The sequence below is a fragment of the Chiloscyllium plagiosum genome, chromosome 1 (genome assembly GCF_004010195.1).
Source record: "Chiloscyllium plagiosum isolate BGI_BamShark_2017 chromosome 1, ASM401019v2, whole genome shotgun sequence".
NCBI classification, from domain to species: Eukaryota; Metazoa; Chordata; class Chondrichthyes; order Orectolobiformes; family Hemiscylliidae; genus Chiloscyllium; species Chiloscyllium plagiosum.
The window spans coordinates 120,874,939-120,895,429 of record NC_057710.1 but is presented as its reverse complement, the minus strand read 5'-3'; the positions used below and the strand labels follow the sequence as shown (position 1 = coordinate 120,895,429).

The following is a 20,491-nucleotide window of genomic DNA, read 5'->3' as shown; positions in this document are numbered from 1 at the left end:
GTGAAGGAAATACAGAGCTTCAACAATTTAAAGAATTGAACAAATGCTGAGACAACCACAAACATCAGTAAAATTTGACGATATAGATCAGCTCAAATCTGTTAGAGATATTGAGTTTGAAGCTTTTCCCTTAGAGATTTCAGAAATAATGTAAGGAATTATTTTCTCCTTTCCTATTAATTTCTCTTTGAAATGGCAAATAGTGATTTGTGAAATATTTAGCGTCTGCCCTCTGTTCCCTCACCCAATTCTCCATGAGTTGTGCTGGACAGGCTCTCTGACCAAGAGAGTTCTTACATTTCTTTTCACATGAAGTTCTAGAAAGAGGAAAAACAAAAGAACAAAGAAAGTTTACAGCCCAGGAAGAGGCCCTTTGGCCTTCCAAACCTGAGCCGATCCAAATCCACTGTCTAAAGCTGTCACCCAGTTCTTAAGCACCTGTATCCCTCTGCTCCCTATCTACTCATGCATCTGTCCAGATGTACCTTGAAAAGAATCTATCGTGCCTGCCTCTACCACCTCTGCTGGCAAGGCATTCCAGGCACCTACTGCCCTCTGTGTAAAGTACTTGCCACGTGTATCCCCCTTAAAAACTTTTCATCTCTCACCTTGAAGCGTGACCGCTCTTTAATCGGATCCCTCACTCTGGGGAAAAAAACATCTCTATCCACCCTGTCTATACCCTTCATAAGTTTGTAGACCTCAATCAGGTCTCCCCTCAAATTCCTTTTTTTCCCTAATGAAAACAATGCTGACCTACTCAACCTCTTCATAGCAAGCACCTTCCATACCAGGCAACATTCTCAAACCTTCTCCAAAGTGTCCACATCCTTTTGGTAATGTGGCGACCAGAACTGTACAGTATTCTAAATGCAATCAAAACAAAATCTTGCACAATTTTAACATTACCTGCAAGCATACTCTATCCATCTGTGCAGCCACCTAGTGTACAAAGGACCTGAACTCCCAGATCTCTCTACTCATCAGCTTTTCCCAAGGCTCTTCCATTTACAGTATAGTTCACTCAAGAATTAGACTTCCCAAAATGCATCATCTCGCATTTGCCTGGATTGAACTCCATCTGCCACTTCTCCGACCCACTCTCCAGTCTATCTATATTCTCCTGTAATCTTTGACAGTCCCCTATGCTTTCTACTACTCCACCAATCTTCGTGTCATCTGCAAACTTACTGATCAGACCAACAATGCCCTCTTCCCAGATCACATACACATTTCTTTTGAGGAAGTGACCAAGTTGATAGATAAAGGAAGAGCTGTACACGTGATATACATGGACTTTAGTGAGGTGTTTGATAAGGTTCCCCATGGTAAACTAATGGAGAAAGTGAAGTCACATGGTGTGCAGGGTGTTCTAGCTAGGTGGATAAAGAACTACTTTTGCAACAGGAGGCAGAAAGTAGTCGTTGAAGGGAGTTTTTCGAAATGGAGAAAGGTGACCAGTGGTGTTCCACCGGGATCGGTGCTGGGGCCACCGTTGTTTATGATCGAGAGATAGAGATCTCTCGATCTATCTCTCTCTCTCGATCACAAACAACGGTGGCCCCAGCACCGATCCCGGTGGAACACCACTGGTCACCTTTCTCCATTTCGAAAAACTCCCTTCAACGACTACTTTCTGCCTCCTGTTGCAAAAGTAGTTCTTTATCCACCTAGCTAGAACACCCTGCACACCATGTGACTTCACTTTCTCCATTAGTTTACCATGGGGAACCTTATCAAACACCTCACTAAAGTTCATGTATATCACGTGTACAACTCTTTCTTTATCTATCAACTTGGTCACTTCCTCAAAAGAACTCCATTGAATTGGTAAAGCATGATCTAACCCACAGAAAACCATGTTGCCTATCACTGATAAGCCCATTCTTTTCCAAATATAAATAGATTTCATCCCTCAGTACCTTTTCCTGCAACTTCCCACCACTGACGTCAGGCTCACCAGTCTGTAGTTACCCTGGAATATCCCTACTACCCTTCTTGTACAGGGGGACATCATGAGCAGTCCTCTGTCACCTCACATGTGTTGAAATGAAAGGTAACCTGTGGCAAATTGGCCAACTTTCATACTTGGATCCCAGGGTTAATTGCAACATTTCCCTCTGAAACCCCATTAGCTATCACATTGACAGGTTAGCCAAATCACACGATAAATGCTGGATCTGGGACATGCCTTAAAGCCACACCAAGTAGTGTATTTAGATGAAAAGTAACCTGGACACCACATCATAGGATTCAAAGACAGATTAATCACAGGCAAAGTTTTACTATCACCTGCTGGCACATTTACAGATGGCAGAGACTGTAAAAGTTCCTGGGTGACCTTCCGTTCATCCTCGCCTCAGTTAAGGCCCTTCGATGGTCAATAATCAACCAATTAAAGAGAGGATCTGTTGAAAGCACATGACCAGTAAGCAGCGCAGAGTCAGGAAGGAGAGATCACACAGCGAGCGGGACACAGCCCAAGTTACTATATAGATTGGGGAATCTGGAAGCAGTCTGGGAATTTGGGCAGAGCGAAGAAGTGCTTTTGCTTGCTTTTTTGGTTCGTAATTTGCAAGGTATTCTTACACAATAAACTTAAGCCCAGGATCTAGGACCCAGGGCAAAAGAAAGAAAGAGTGACATCAAAGGAAAACCACAAGTGCATTGGTTGGTAATAGCTACTAATTTGACTATCATAGGTTACTTTCAGAATGAAGGTAAATAGAAGAAATATTTACAGGTTAAAAACTAAAAGACCAGGAGGAAATCTTTAAAAATCAAGAGTGAAGTAAATAAAATAGTGTTGCAGGACTCAGTGATGTGCTGTACCTGCATGATGTGGGGGCTGATGGAATCCATTGCCGTTCAGAGTGACCACATCTGCAGCAAGTGTTAGTTGCTTGAGGAACTCTGGCTCAGGGTTAATGAGCTGGAGTCTCAGCTTTGAACGCTGCAACACATCAGGAAGGAGGAGAGAGATACCTGGATAATGTGCTCCAGGAGACACCACACTCCTTAGATTAACTACCTTAAATTCGGTCAGTGGTCAGGGACAGGTAGGTGTGACTATGACTGAGGCAGGCAGAGGGATCCAGGAGGTAGTGCTGAAGGAGCCTCAGCCCCTGAGCTTGTCTAACAGGTTAGAGACTCTTGCTCCCTGTGTGGATGGCAGCAGGGGAAGTAGGGAGGATGAGCAAACTGACCATAGCACCGTGGTACAGGAGACATTCAAGAGAGGGGAGAAAAGAGAAATGCAGTTATAAATCAGGGATAATACAGTCAGGGGAACAGACACTGCTTTCTGTGGCCAGGATCAAGAGTCTCGAAGGCTGTGTTGCTGGCCTAGTGCGTTGGTTTAAGATCAACTGGATCTTTCCCCTCCCACTTTAAAGTTCCTCTGCAGCCCAAAGATCCAGTTGTCACAGTCCACTAGGTACCAGTGATATAGACAGAAAAGAAGAAAGAGGTTCTGCTGAGGGTATGAGAGCCACGGGCTAAATTAAACTGCAGAACCAAAAAAGGTAATAGGGGATCACTACCTGGGCCAGGAGCAAATTGGCAAAAGGGTCAACAAGATTAGAGAGAGGTAAACATGTGGCTCAAAGATTGGTGTGGGAAAAATGGGTTTCAATTCATGGGACATGGCACGAGTACTGGGGAAAGGAGGGAGCTGTTCCAATGGAACTGGCTCCACCTGAATCAAATAGAGGGGCCTTTTGGGGAGGCAGGGAGTTCAGCTGCATGGAAAATTACCCAGCAAGTTTACAGGGAGGGGGAAGAGATCTCAGCAGAGGCTATTAAAAAAGCTTCCAGGATAAGTTGTAGAACAGAGAGCCTGGAAAGACTCAGAAATCTAACTTCAGAAGGATAACAGCAGATAATGAGACAACTACGAATAGGGGCAATCAACACAGGACTGCACTTAAATATGCACAGTATACAAACAAGACAAATGAGCTCGTACTGCAGATTGCAATTGGCAGGTACCGTGTTGTGGGTATCTCAGAGACGTAGCTGCAAGGGGATCAGCGCTGGGAAATGACATGTCCAAGGATGTACGTCCAACTGAAAACAGGCAGATGAGCAGAGGGGAGCAGTGTTACCTTGTCAGTAAGAAATGAAATTAAATCAAGAGCAATAAGTGACATAAAGCTGCGTGGGTAGAGTTGAGGAACCACAAAGGAAAAGAAAAAAAAAGACCTTGATAGGAGTTCCGTACAGGCTTCCAAGCAGTAGTCAGGATGTGGGAAAGAAAATAAAGCAGGAGAGAGAAAAGGCATGTAGGAAAGGCACTATTACAATAACCATGGGGGATTTAAATATGCAGGTGGACTGAAAACATCAGGTTAGCAGCAGATCCGAAGAAAAGGAATATGTGGAATGTCAACAAAATGGCTTTTTTTGGAGCGATTAGTGGTAGAGCCCACTAGGAACAGACAATTCTGGATTTGTTGATGTTATATGTCAATAATCTGGACAAAGGAACAGAGGGCATTGTTGCTAAGTTTGCAAATAACAAAGATAGTTGGAGGGGGAGGTAGTTCTGAGGAAAGGGTGGGGAGGCTGCAGAAGGACTTGGGCAGGCTAGGAGAGTGGGCAAAGAGGTGACAGATGGAATACAACTTGGAAAGTGGGAGGTTATGCACTTTGGTCGAAAGAATACAGATGTAGACTATTTTCTAAAGGTGAAAAGGCTTCAGATATCTGAAGTACAAAATGGACTGAGGAATCCTAGCTCAAAATTCTCTTAAGGCTAAAATGCAGGCAGATAGGAAATCAAATGAAATGTTAACATTCATTATCAAGGGCTAGAATACAAGAGCAGAGGTGTATTGCTGAGGCTTTATAAGGCTCTGATCAGACCTCATTTGGAATATTTTGAGCAGTTTTGGACCCTGCATTTAAAGAAAGAATGTGCTAATGTTGGAAGGGGCCCAGAGGAGGTCCCAGCGATGAAGGGCTAATAATAAGGAAGGTTTGAGGACTCTGGGTCTGTACTCAATGGCATTTTGAAGAATGATGGAAAAATCTCATTGAAACTTACAGAACACGGAGGCCCGCAGAGAGTGGATGTGGAGAAGACGTTTCCACTAATAAGAAAGCCGAGGACACAGCTTCAGAATGAAGGAATGACTCTTTAGAACAGAGCAGGAAGAGGAATTTCTTCAGCCAGAATCTATGGAACTCACCGACTTGCCCTCTACACATTCTGCTGCATTGTGTGTATTTAAAACATCGGATAGATAGTAGGAGAAAGTGAGGACTGCAGATGCTGGAGATCAGAGCTGAAAAATGTGTTGCTGGAAAAGCGCAGCAGGTCAGGCAGCATCCAAGGAGCAGGAGAATCGACGTTTCGGTTTCTGAAGAAGGGCTTATGCTCAAAACGTCGATTCTCCTGCTCCTTGGATGCTGCCTGACCTGCTACGCTTTTCCAGCAACACATTTTTCCGCTCATAGGATAGATAGTTCCTTGATTAGTAAGGGGTTCAAGGGTTATGGGGAGTAAGCAGGAAAATGGAGTTGAGAAACACATCAGTCATGATTGAATTGTGGAACAGACCCAATAGGTGGACTGGCTTATTTCTGCTCATGTGTCTTATGGTCAATGATGGGCTGCCATCACAGCCTCAATTTCTAGGTTGCCGAGAGTAGTTCAGGGGTGGTGGAGAAAGCCTGACTGGTCACCTTTCTCAAATAGCCCCTTTCCACTTCGGGTGCCCTTCCCACCCCTCTCCTTCCTCCCTGCCAGAGATCAGTACGCAACAAGTGTGCACTCTCCAATGAAACCCTGGCTCCTCCAGCTACAGCTGCACATCCCCGGTTCCCTTGGCTATCACCTCCACTGAATTTTATAAAAGGCGATTACTTTTCTGGTCTTGGACTCAAGGAAACTGCTGATTGTCCTGGCCCTGACCACTCAGCTGGAACTAAGAGCTATCGGCCAACCAGACCGACTAGCAGTTCAGAGGCTGAACCTCTGCCCCATACTCAGAGCAAAGGCCCCGTTGTGGTAGATCAACATCGTGGAAATCAACCACGATTGGCAGAGAAGTGCTCTTCATTGACTCTACAGGTGCCAGGACAGGAAACTCCAATATCTGAAAAAACCGAGCCCCATGATTCTAATTTCTGCTGGTAAATTTTGGACAGTTTGATATTTCTCTTTGAAGTACTGGCGAGCTGGGTGGAGCTCCTCCAATTGGTAACAATTTAAAGCAGAAATCTACAAATCAAGTTACTTGATCACCAAAAGGAAAGTTATGGTGACCTCAGCCAGGGTGCATTTGAAGAGTGCTGTAAAACTGCTTCCAGCCCTTCTTCACGGCAACAATCAGCCCGAATATTTAGAGAACGGCAATCCCTCTGGCACCACCCCTCACCCTGCAGCCTCTGTTGAATTGCCTGCTGATATTCAATCAATGCTGATGCACAAACAATGACAAATCTGCCACGTTCGCCAAAGGCAGACAGGAGCCGTAAAACCATATTCCACCAGAACGTTAGCACCGCTGGAGGGGTCTGACTGCAAATTAGTGACGTGATACATCGTACATTGTGGAAGTTTGCAGGAGATTCAATTGTCAGCGCATATGTATCAAAGCACTTACCCAAAAGGTGCACGATACTGCTAAGCGAGAGTTAGCATGGCAGAAGACCCTCCCTTTCAGGAGAGTTATCAAGGGATGCTTTCACTTAAAGCAAAGTTTGTGGATATTTTAGTCAACAAAACTCTTTTACTCCCCTTCTCAATTCTATGGTGTGCCACTAAAACTAAAAAAAACTCGAACAAACAGAATTTATAAATAGCACTATATTTCAAGCTTCACAATCTTCTCCGTGAAAAAGCAAGCTCAGCAAAACTTGTTCAAACCATGAGCAGCAGCAGCAATGGAACCAGTACATTCAGCTAGGACCAAAACAATCTAAGTTGTACAGAGAATCCTGAGTATAACTAGGATTTACACAGAGGTCTTCACAGCCTGTCTCTGAAAATCCAAAAGGAATAATAGTCAACAAATCTAAATTTTCAAACATCTTGAGAGTTTGGTCCAACTATTCTGCATCTTCCCTGGCATTTTATTTTGCAGCATGCACTGTAAACTTAGCTGTAGTACCACCTATAACTGAATTGCTGCTGTTTCAAATAAAATATCTATTGGTCCTTTATTTTGTTGCAAAGTCCACCTACAAGCAAACAATATGTAAGGAGGTTTTCTGCCTCAATGGCTTGATGCTTACAATGCAAAGCCACATTGCTTATGGATAGAGTCATTGTGCGAGGGGAAGCAGTGGCATAGCAGTAATATCACCAGACGAGTAATCCAGAACCGCAGGCCAATGTTATGGGGCGTGGGTTCAAATCCAACTAGATACACAGTCAGAGTCAGAGATGTACAGCACGGAAACAGACCCTTCGGTCCAACTCGTCCATGCTGACCAGATATCCCAACCCAATCTAGTCCCACCTGCCAGCACCCAGCCCATAGCCCTCCAAATCTTTCCTATTCATATACCCATCCAAATGCGTCTTAAAATGTTGCAATTGTACCAGCCTCCACCACTTCCTCTGGCAGCTCATTCCATACACGTACCACCCTCTGCGTTAAAAGGTTGCCCCTTAGGTCTCTTATATCTTTCCCCTCTCACCCTAAACCTATGCCCTCTAATTCTGGACTCCTCCCCACCCCAGGAAAGAGACTTTGTTTATTTAACCTATTCATGCCCCTCGTGATTTTATACACTTCTGTAAGGTCACCCCACAGCCTCAGACGCTCCAGGGAAAACAGCCCCAGCCTGTTCAGCCTCTCCCTATAGCTCAAATCCTCCAACCCTGGCGACATCCTTGTAAATCTTTTCTGAACCCTTTCAAGTTTCACATCATCCTTCTGACAGGAAGGATGACCAGAATCGCACGCCATATTCCAACAGTGGCCTTACCAATGTCGTATACCGCTGCAACATGACCTCCCAACTCCTTTACTCAATACTCTGACCAATAAAAGAAAGCATACCAAAAGCCTACTTTACTATCCTATCTACCTGTGACTCCACTTTCAAGGAGCTATGAACCTGCACTCCAAGGTCTCTTTGTTCAGCAACACTCCCTAGGACCTTACCATTAAGCGCATAAGTCCTGCTAAGATTTGCTTTTCCAAAATGCAGCACCTCAGATTTATCTAAATTAAACTCCATCTGCCACTTCTCAGCCCATTGGCCCATCTGATCAAGATCCTGCTGTAATCGGAGGTAACCTTCTTCACTGTCCACTGCACCTCCAATTTTGGTGTCATCTGCTAACTTACCAACTATACCTCTTATGGTCATATCCAAATCATTGGTTATAAATGACCATATAGACCATGTCCAGCACTCTACCCTCATCAATCCTCCTTGTTACTTCCTCAAAAAACTCAATCAAGTCTGCGAGACATGACCTCCCATGCACAAAGCTATGTTGACTATTCCTAATCAGTCCTTGCCTTTCCAAGTGTGTAAATCCTGTCCCGTTGAATTCCTTCCAACAACTTGCCCATCACAGATGCCAGGCTCACCAGTCTATAGTTACCTGGCTTGCCCTTGCCACCCCTCTTAAACAGTGTGCCAACATCCAGTCTTCCTGCACCTCACCAGTGACCATCAATGATACAAATATCTCAGCAAGGGGCCCAGATGTTGAAGTTTTAATTCAAACTAATAAGAAAACTTTAAAAGCCTAATCTAAAGGTTAGCATTGTCGATTGTTGCAAAAATCCATTTGATTCGTTGATGCCCTTTAGAGAAGGAAATTTGCAATCCTTACCTCATCCGGCTTTATGGGACTCCAGACCCACAGCTATGTGGTTGATTCCCCTCAATAAGGGGTGGATGATGAATACTGGCCTAGCCAGCAATGCCCACATTCTATATGAACAAACTGTTTTTTAAAAAAATGTTCTTTGTTCCCTTGAACACCACCAGAATACCTTCCTCAAAAAGCACAGAAAATGTTGTGTTTTGCTAAAATAAAATTTAATTGTTTATCTCTCTGGCAAGCGATTACCATTTTCTTTTTACCTGTTACCCCTGTATTGGCAGGTGTTGCTGAGAAATTGAAAGCAGGAGCAGCTGTCGTGGTTGTGCCAAACCCTCCAAAACCACCTATGTGGACATTTAAGAAAAATCAGAATTCAACAAAAAGTAAACTAATTCATTTCATACCTTTGTATTTGTGACCCACCATTATTTCAATACATCAAAGTATTCAGTCAGAATATTTCCAGATTTAGTGAGCAATTTCTAACCATATAGCTTTAATAAAATGCCAATCCTTTCCTACCCATAAAATGCATAATCACACTGTAGGGTGGCAGGTTATTTGACTACAATCAGGAAATGATTGTAGTTGTGTGAATTATACCATAATCTTATTACATCACTGTGATGCAAGGCTAGAAATACATTAGTTACTATCTTGCACACAGTCTTCAGAATGTTTCACAGCATTTTTATATCAAATTGCACTGGTGAAGCAGCATTGTCAGACTTCCAATCTTCTTGGAGCAGTTAATTTATTCCATCATATTAAATCACAACTTTAGAAAACAAAGATCTCTTCACTAAATCATTCTCCCTTCCTTTTAAACAGGAGCCTAAAGCTATCAATATTTCTTCTGCATTCATCTTCAATAGATTTTCCTCCTTCAAAATTAAACAAATCTCCAATGTTCAAAGCTTCCTTAAAAAAAAACTGGAAGAGGTAACTTGAAAACTATCCAGAAGTGACAGAATGTGCTATCAAGTACCTCAGATTTTTTTTCCTGTCTGGGTATTTTAACTTGTAATGCACAAAAAAAATTTCAATGCACAGAGTTCAGTCCAACTAATTTCACCACTTGCATTTTACGTTTAAGATGGGAATTCAGAAAATCTCTTTCAACGTTTTATGCCAAATTGTTTCGTTGGTGTTCTGATAGTAAGGTGACCTCCTTTCAGCCATCGTCAGCAAGCTATTGAATATTTAATTACTTTCAAATGGATTATCAAAAGACCTTGGTCAATAGAAACTATGAAACTGACCATTCTGATGAAAAGACCTTTGACCTGAAACGGTTTCTGTTCCTCAACTGATGCAGCCTGATATGTTGACTATTTCCAAAATTGTTTTTTAAGTTTCCTTGCAGGTTTCCAGAAACCACTGACATTTTTGATTTTTAAAACATCTGGATTCATTAGCTATATTACACAAAGAAATAGATTACAATAAAACAATTTACACACACTTTTCAAAGATCATAAAACACTCAATATGATTGGATATTAGGAAAAGGCTAGTTAAAAAAAAAACTATTCCATGCCTGGTTTAAGTGTTGCAAAAACAGGTAACCATAAAAATAATGACCAGGTAGTTGAGAAAGAATTTCTGATAATGTTACAGGTTAAATCAAACACATTGCGATTTAAAAAAAAAACATCTGGCCAGTAGAAGAATCTCAGTTTCCATCATCCCTGCCAGGATAATAAAGGCGACTTTTATATTTTAAATATAAAGCATGTTAAACATGGAAATGATGGGTCACAAATACTTACTAACCATTTGCAAACATACATCATTCTAGCTAGAAAGATTAACACACTAATGCTCCTTGTTAAGTGTATGAGTGCAACATAGGAGAAACGGATCATTTAAAAAGGCTCATCTGATGACAATTTTAATGCAAGATAACAGAAATGTCATCACTGATCCCGCAAAAACATAATTAGAAGAAAGAATGGCATTCTTGTAAAAATAGTACTGGAACTCCTCCAAATTGCCATGCAAACATGGTGAGAATGAGAAGGGAACTTCATTTCAAACTATGTGATGTCAATGAACCAAAAGCTTGTGGTGTTACATTTTATAAAAGTCATCTCAGAACTTGAAAAAGGTGAAATTTCGAGCATAACATAATGGCTCAAGACTGGGAAACTAAATTGATTATATGCAACTAGGCCAGACTCTTAAAAAAAAATTACACACCTCATTGTCCTTCAAATGTGTTACATTTTGAATGGAGCCAATTCATCACAGGTTCAGAAAACTAAAGCACACAATAGAGAGAACAAAACAAAAAAAGGGAACAGAAGATAGATACTGGCCTTGCAAGAAGGTTTAACAAATCTTAAAAAAAAAAAAATTCCTTCCTCTCTTCTCGGATCAATTAACATTTAAAATAAATGGTTAATTCCTCCATTAATGGCTAAGGAATGAATTTCAATAAGCACATTCAATGCCCATATCCAAAAGAATAATTTCAAATGAGCCCGACTTCAACATGGAACTATCATAACATTGCTGCAGTAACAAAAGGACTACAGGTTCGTCTATTCCAGATTAGATACTTGATTGTAATTTCCAGCAAAAATATATATATTTACAGCATTTAAAACATTGACTCATACAGATACAGGAGCAAGTGTATTTGTCTAGCCTCAATTACAACTTTGCCTCAGTATTAGTTCTCCATGCATAACCCTGATCAGCAGACCCTCAAAAACTCAAGTATTGCATTTTGATCCTTTGCCCTAATAAAAAGTCTCAATCAAATTTCTCAGTCTTTGAATATCCTCAAACAGTTAAAAGGGAATGCCAACCAGAATTTTACATGTATGTTTGGAAACAAAAATAATATGCAAGTCATAGTGAGTAGCCTTTTGATGGAGTGGCTCATGCTGTACAATGATTTAAAATAAATAAAAACACATTGTTGACAATTGATCACAAACACAAATGAACCGAATCAGATCCAGCTAGGAAGCATGTTTTTTTTTTAAAAAGTCAGGGTATTCCTCCTTAAACTAAGCAATAAACATTCTCTTCCCCCATGGTAACATACATATTTCTTCTGAAATATGACAGTGTTTAAAAATAGATTTCATATACAGGTTCCTACTTCTTAAGAAAAGAAATTTCACGAATTCACATTTATTGTAAAAGGAGACATTTTACCAAAACACCAAATAATATTCAGTTTCAAAACTCAAAATTTAAAACAAACAAGAAACTAGTCAATGCCATGTACTGAGTACACATCTGACAACCCATTTCATGCTGGATGTAAAGCAGACCCATTAGCATAGAGACAGAATAGCGTTTTACGCCTGACCAGCAAAGGACCTATACCCAAAATCCAAATTTACAACATTTGCGCTTTTTCTTCCACTTTTTTTTAAAGCTACATGGTAACACTGTTCATGATTCAGATGTGGTGGAAGTGAGGACTGCAGATGCTGGAGGTTAGAGTAGAGTGTGGTGCTGAAAAAGCACAGCAGGTCAGGCAGCATCCAAGGAGGAGAATCCACGTTTCGGGAAAAAGCCCTTCGTCAGGAAGGGCTTTTGCCTGAAACATACTCTACCCTGCTCCTCGGATGCTGCCTGACCTGCTGTGCTTTTCTAGCACCACAGTCTCGACACGATTCAGATGTACCCGCCTCTAAAACTAATTGACTACTTATACTTCACTCCTGCTTTTTTAAAAAAACTTCATAGAGTTGTGTGGGAACCACAAGCACGTCTTTTGCCCCATCTCAAGCAATGACACTATACTCCAAGAACTGAGTTTTTGTTCTATAAATGATGAGCAAGGAGAAACTGTGCCTCTGAACAAAGACGACAACAGTAGCGCCCTCCAGGACGTTATTCCAACTACTGGCACTTCAGAATTAAGTACACAAATAATCAGGAACACCAGGAACAGTGAAACCAAACAAACAATGGGAGAAGAGAAAGTAGAAGAGATTTTAAAAAAAAACAGGAAGTGGTAACTCAAATAAACATGCAAAAGGTAGCTAACAAAAAATAACTTTCCAAATAGATATGCTGGATAGGTTTCTTGTACTGTCACCACTCCAACCCAGAGTTTGGATAATGACCAAGTCACTTCTGGATTTTGGAATTTTCTAGATTGTAGAATGGTGTGAAAACCTGACCACGGATGAATGACTGAAATAATCCACTGATAAACTTTTACTGGAGACATAAAAGTGATAAAATCTTTGTAAAATAATAATAAAAATGACCTCACTTAAGCAAACCCTGTATCATTCAGGTTCCAGTTCTAAAGCACTGTTCGAAAATCATATCAATGGCAACAGAAAAAGAGTTAGTGTGCAATGCTTCGGGGGGAGCACACTAACACTCTACCCACTGATTTGAAAGATGTGGAGGTACCACGGTCAGACTAGTGTGGACAAGGTCAGAAGTCACGACACCAGGTTATTGCCTAACAAGTTTATTTGAAATCACAAGCTTTTGAAATGCTTCTCCTTCATCAGGCGCCTTCATCATGACCTGATGGAGCAGTGTCCCAAATGCTTGTGATTTCAAATAAACGCGTTGGACTATAACCTGGTGTTGTGCGACGTCTGACACAGATTTGAATGGGCATGGTTATGTTTACTTGACTAACTGTTACAGTCAGGCAAGCTTCTACTCAAAATATTTCAGTAGATTTGCTGGGAACAATGAAGGAGTAATGGAGCTTTTCTGAATCACGTGGTCTCTTCATCAGGTAGTTCCTTAATTTTCACAAACCTTACGTTTTCCAAAATCAACATTTTTAATTTCCATGTTAAATGGTAGTAAAATAAAGTTCCTCCTGATGGTGGTGTTGAGCCAGTGTACAGGGTTGCACATTAGCAGAAATATACTTGCAGTTTTGTCATCACAGTAAAAAAAAGAGTTCAAGTCGTCAAAGTTTCCCACAGTACTATAAATGAACAGTGCAGTAAAGTGCATTCTGATTATGATCTGGAAGCTGTACATCCATGAAAGGGAGTGCTTTGAAGGTGAACCATGAATATTTACAAAGAAAGTCAAAATTCTCCTATAGAAGAGAAGCACCATAATTGCTGGGGTTCCATAATTCCAAAGGCAGACTTGGACTTTGACAATGTTTTTGGAAAATGCCCAAACCAGGTTTCTGGAGAATAGAATGTGGGAAGCCAACTAAGAGTGGATTGGAATAGTCAAGCCCAACAGCAAGAAAGGAAGGCGTGGGAGGAGAGTTGTAGCAGCAGACGAGTTGTGGTGAAGCTAAGTTACTGAGGTGGAAACAGACAGTCTCAGCGATATGTGTTTACAAGCTCAGCCTGGGTCAACATAACACAGTCGAGAGCGTGGTGCTAGAAAAGCACGGCAGGTCAGGCAGCATCCGAGGAGCAGGAGAATCGATGTGTCGGACATAAGCCCTTCATCAACATAACACAGACTGTTCAGTCTCAGACAGTGACCAAGGAGAGAGGGACAGAGACAGAGATAACAGTTAGACAGCGGTATTTGGAGCAAAGATTATAGATAATGGTTTCAGTATTCTCAAGTCACAACTGAAAAAAGTTCTGCTAAGCCAGTGCCAGAAGTCAAATAAGTTTGGTGCTGGAAAAGCACAGCCGGTCAGGCAGCATCCGAGCAGCAGGAGAGTCAATGTTTCGAGCACAACCTCTTCATGAGCTGGTGCTCAAAATGTCGACTCTCCTGTTGCTCGAATGCTGCCTGACCGGCTGTGCTTTTCCAGCACCACACCCTTCGACTCTGATCTACAGCATCTGCGGTCCTCACTTTCTCCTAGTCAAATAAGCAGTGACAATATGTTAATTTTTATTTTCAATTTTCTTCCCTATCATCCCATTGACATGGACTTTCAATGGGATTGAGCTCAAGAAGTAATAACAACCTTCTATCAGGTGGCTGTTCCTCATATGATTATTACAACGTTAGACATTCTATTGCTCCTGATATCGTCCTTTTTAAGAAGTGCAGATTATGAGAAATCAAGTATGAAAACCATTGAAAATCCTTTCCTTTCCCTCATTCAATATATTGAGATCACTGCCTGTATTCGCCCATTTATGATTCTTCCACCACCTACAACAAACACTAAACTTCATTCTCTCCCATCGAAGACAATTCATCAAATGTTAAACCTGGGGCTTTGTAGAACTGCAAAACTAATTGAAATGCTGATTGGAAAACTCTGCTTTCAAATTTCAATTTCAACATAATGAAACATCCATCTAGATCAGTGAAAATTTCAGATGAATTATTAAGCCAGTTGGTTATAAAAGTTACCAACAACTGACACTTTAAAGCAGCAGTAAAGACTGAAAATGACAAGGAACAACATACGACCACTATGCCAGTCAAGCTGATGCTTTTTAAAGCTAAAATCCAGCAAAGATACAAAACTGATTGCAAGAAGGATTTAATTTGCAGGGCTGATAAAGAACAAACAATTTGGCAAATCGTTTTGAAACACAGATTATATCCAATACAAAGCAGGGTCGGGTTCCCAAATATATGACACAAGTTCTCCAAGTCAATCAGGAAACCAATTTGTAGTGCAATACAATCCTGGAGAATTCTATGATCATCTTATGTTAAGCAATCTCTCATTACATGCTCTAATGTAGCTATCTCCCATGTGCAGAGAACAATGCACAATCCATGCAGTAGAACAGCCACATCTTTTAAGACAGGTGTGGTTCTCAGAAAATAAGCTGACCTAAATACAGAATGCTCCCTTCAAACAACATTAATCATTTTACAAAACAAAAGACTAATTTAACGTTTAATAATCAAATCCATTGGGTTTTTAGAAATATTTGCCCTATTTTGTTTATAAAAGACGAAGGGACAGAAACTTACCTTAAGTGGCTATCTGGAGTTCTAATAAATAGGTTATTAAGTAGAGATTAACACTACAAAGCTATTCGCTGTCCAACTAAGTCCATCTGTTTTACTGAATATATCACAAGTTAAATTGCTGCTTATAACTAAATCTTTATGTTGCATTTCACAAAACATTAGTATAACACTAGAATGGATACAACAACAATGAAATGTTAGCATTGATACATGGTACCTCCTGGGGTGCTGGGGCATGCATTCACACCCACAATCTACCAGTCTTGACCATGATGTTAAAGAGACCAGTAAACAAAAAGCACCTCCTCAAATAGAAGGACAGAAAGACTATGTCTGGGCCATGATCACACACTTCAATGTCTAGTGTGAAAGCTTCATTTGAAGTGGCTGGTAGCATGGTTTCACAGAAGTGACCATAGAAACTTATAAAAGGGGTTTGGAATATAATTATTAACATTGGGCATACAATTCAAATCCTTGCTCTTTTACATTTCTATGGAAAAGCCGAGACTAAAGCACTTAAAGCAGAGATGAGGAGGAGAGAATAACCAAATGATTTTCTGAAAAGTAGAGGAGGAAGAAACCTTTTCTATTACCAAAAGCATCAATAGTCAGAAAAGATAACTGGCAAATAATCCAGTGGAAAAGAAAATGAAGCTTTTTTTTCCCCCCTGAATTCTGGTTGAGTTGGAATGTACTGTATGGAAAAGTGCAGGAAGCAGATTCAACTGTAACTCTCAAAACAAAATTACATACACGCTTGCAATGTAATAAGCTGGATAGTGAGATTAAAGTGATGGTTCTTGCAAAGAACCGGCTTAAACAGGATGGCCAAATACCCTTCCTTCCATTGTTAAATGCATAGTGCTCCCTCAAGTAGGGACAGCAAATTAACTGTATTATCCCAAACTGTTTCCATTATTTCAGGACTGATACTAACTACACAAAACCAGGTACAAAATGTATAAAGTCCAAGCTGCTGTAACCACTGTTTCAATACTGAAGGAAAATACTACCTACAGCAATCACCGATAACTGTGGAATGAAAACTGAATAAGGACCCAACGAAGAACTGCAGAATGTTTATTACTACAGTGCAGGGTTCCCAAATCTATGTACAGTATGTAACACTGAGCTACTCAGCTGTGGATCTGTTCGCTCATAGGCAACCATTAAAGATGTCAAACGCTTGGTGAAACCAAAACTTAGATGAAATGAGGCATTGAAATGAATGAGTGTATTGAAAATAATCTGCCACTTTGCTTGCAGTGGCAGGAAACTACCTGTGCCAGCCAAGCCACCACTACCAAAACCAAAAGCTGTGGTTGTAGCTGCACCAAAACTTCCGATATTTAAGCCAATTGCAGTGTTAGCGTTTAGTCCGAAACCCCCAAAATTAAAGCTACTGGCTGTAGCAGCTCCAAGCCCACCAAAACCTGCAGAAAAGGAAGCACCGTAAAACCAATGCAAAAAATGGTTAGTTTAAAGCAAACAGCATTTTATTATGGTCCCAAAACAAACACCGTCAAATTTAGATTTCCCTAAAAGGGCATAGGAACATTTTTAGATTGTATTAAAATGGAAAACAGAAAGGACTCATTAAACAAATACAAACTAGCAATGCACACAGCTGCAGAATATAAAGTTACAAATTAAGAATACTGAATAAGGAGGTAAATATATAGTTCTGAAGTATTCAAGTGTTTGATTTGGACAATTAAAATAGTCAAGGGCCAAATCATCGACAGCAGAGTTTCCTGAAGTGGATGCTCAGGGGTCAGTGCAATATTCCATCAGAAAGACAACACCAAAGTTCAACCCCATTTTGGAGCAGACTCAGTCATGGAGATGTACAGCACAGGTACAGACCCTTCGGTCCAACTCGTCCATGCCGACCAGATACCCTAACCTAATCTAGTCTCGTTTGCTAGCACTTTGCCCATATCCCTCTAAACCCTTCCTATTCATATACCCATCCAGATGCCTTTTAAATGTTGCAACTGTACCAGCCTCCACCACTTCCACTAGCAACTCATACCATACACCCACCACCCTCTGGGTGAAAACATTGCCCCTTAGATCCCTTTTAAATCTTGCCCCTCTCACCCTGAACCTATGCCCTCTAGTTCTGGACTCCCCCACCCCTGGGAAAAGACCTTGACTATTTATCCTATCCATGCCCCTCATGATTTTCTAAACCTCTATAAAGGTCACCCTCAGCCTCCGACACTCCAGGGAAAGCAGTCCTGGCCTATCCAGCCTCTTTCTGGAACAGCTCAAACCCTCCAACCCTGACAATATCCTTTTAAATCTTTTATGAACCCTTTCAAGTTTCAGAACATTCTTTCTAAAAAGGGAGACAGAATTGCACACAATATCCCAAAAGTGGTTTAACCAAGGTCCTGGATGCAACATTGGAACTTCTGACTTAAACAGGAGGGTGCTACCACTGAACTAAATTTGGAACCACCTCAACACAAGTACCAATTACAGGAATTGTTTTGGACATATGCTAACACAAGCCATTATCATATGATTACTACACAAACATGCTCAATTTTGATCACAGGATAGAAAGAAACTGTATTTTGTTCCAGGACAAAAAAAAACTGTTTTACTTTAAACAAATGTTAATTCATTAGATCACGATGTTTTAAAGTAACCACAATAATTGGGTCTGTAGTTAGGAGCTGAAATACGGCTTTAGTTTCCATTCATAAATATACACGGGGCAAGATTCTCTCTCGTTTTGACTCGATATAAAATAAAAGGAACTCAAATTTCATGGAAAAAAAAACAATGACCACTCCTTTTCCTCCAATCCTTCATAGCCTCTTTCTCTGCTATATTTGATCCATTGTAATTTATTGAATAACATGGGAAAGGATGCCAAAGTCATTCATATCCCCTACATCAAAAGAAATGTTTAATTCCTTTTTTGGGATACATTTCTCAAAATAATGCTCATGCAAAGGTCCAAACAGAATATTAATGTTAAAATTATTGAAAACTACCCCTACTTAACAAGCCATTGAGAAAACTACACAATCTATTCACTGTATTAGTGCCCAAAACAGGTGATTTCAATAGTGTAGACCTTTTGGAGCAGCTGAGGGCAATCTTTCAAGGGGTAACGATAAGCTAGGGACAGCACTACATAACTGCTGCAAGGCGGAGCAGCTTGGGAACCTTCACACTGCTAGGTGTTCAGTCTTTTGTTGTATATCAAGAAGTAAAATTGACATATTATTTTGAACACAAAACAAATACAGGGCACTTGACAAGGTAGTGAGGAAGGAAAAATATGCCAACACAGAACGAAGTATGAAAAGCACTGGTAAAAAGCTTAGTTTTAAGGCAAATCTGTTTAAGCATGATAATGTGGATTAGGGTGGGTGTCCAGGCAGCTAAAGGCACAGATGGGGAATGGAGAGTTTAAAGTGTAAAGTGTGAAAGGAAGGGTCAGTGGCACAAAGGTATTCATTTCAGCACACCAACAGCAATTTTCAAATCGGAAACATTTAGGAATCAGAAGTCAGTGTGAACATCACTGTGTCAAAGGGAGAGAAAGAACAAAAGTAAACTTATCACCATCTGGTCCTTATTTCACTATTTAATTAGACAAATGGCTCTCTGTACTTCAAGTCCATTTTTCCTATGTTTCAGTTTAGACACTAACACAAGAAAAATCTAGATCTCAATCTGAACAGCTTCAATTAATCCAGCAGCTACAATCTTTATCAAGGATGAACGGCAAATTCCAAACACTATTGCTATGAACAAGGGCTTCCCAATTTCATGCCTGAAAAGTCCAGCTGTAATATGATTATAATTCCCCCACCAGAGATAACAATACAGAAATAATCCATAGGACCTAAAGAATTTCTGTAAAATTAATTACTACATCGTGTTTCATTTTATTTACTAACAAACAAAATCTGGATTGGATACACTATCTAATAACTGGTATTATTAATGAATACCAAGCTTCACTAATTGAGGTTGTATCTTTAATATGGGGATCATTTCCACAGACACACGTGACCACCAAGCTCACTGAATTGTGGGTAATGAAGGTCAAGATAGTTTTCAGTAACCATCTAGCAAAAGAAAATACTGGAATTTCAAGGTGCAATATTTGCAACAACTTATTTCACAGATCATTTGTTGATCAACGTTACCACACCTGTTGATGCTCCAAAAGGAAATCCTGCTGTTTGCCCACTGGTGGTGGTAGCGGTCCCAAATGTGCCAAAACCTAAAAGAAATATATAACAGCTTACAAAATAGTATTTTAGAAGGCACTCATTTTATTAAATTTTAAACACTAAAGATATTGGCTAATGAAAGGTGCTACTCAAAAGATTAACTTAATATTCTATTTACAAATCCTCAACAACCTGTTCTTCAAGTCTGGCATTCTGGGAAGGGAAAGCACATCTACTGGTAATAATTTTTTCAACGTGCTTATGTTTCAGAAAAAAAAAGTGTGGTAGATCATGGGAAAATGTGGATAGTATCGCTCAAATACCAACTGAGCCTGAAAAACAAACAAGTTCTGAAGGAGGGTCACTGGACCTGAAACATTTGCTCCGCTTTCTCTCTACAGATGTTGCCACACTTGCTGAGCTTTTCCAGCAATTTCTGGGGTTTTGTTTTATTTCCAGCATCCACATTTCTTTTGTTTCTTTTTCTGGAAGAAGGTAGTATTGACTGAGATTTCAGACTTCCCAGGCTGTAATATGGTTTGTTGGAATGAACATTACCGGAGGATAATCGTTCAGTGGTACAAGTGTTGGAGTTTTTCTCAAACAAACAGTCAGTCAATTT

General features: G+C 40.4%; 1 protein-coding gene across 5 annotated transcripts in view; it reads right to left on the bottom strand.

Annotated features, from left to right (window-relative positions):
- Window positions 1-20,491, bottom strand: part of nup54 (nucleoporin 54) — a 67,220-nt gene that overhangs the window by 27,498 nt on the left and 19,231 nt on the right. For 2 of the 5 annotated variants that reach the window (XM_043695633.1, XM_043695642.1), the window contains 3 exons: window positions 19,848-19,919; window positions 16,945-17,097; window positions 9,058-9,141 (listed from right to left, as the gene is read on the bottom strand). In XM_043695633.1, coding sequence (XP_043551568.1) covers window positions 9,058-9,141; window positions 16,945-17,097; window positions 19,848-19,919 — 309 coding nt within the window. The remainder of the gene's footprint in view (window positions 1-9,057; window positions 9,142-16,944; window positions 17,098-19,847; window positions 19,920-20,491) is intronic. The other 3 variants (XM_043695649.1, XM_043695658.1, XM_043695653.1) reach the window with 2 other exon arrangements.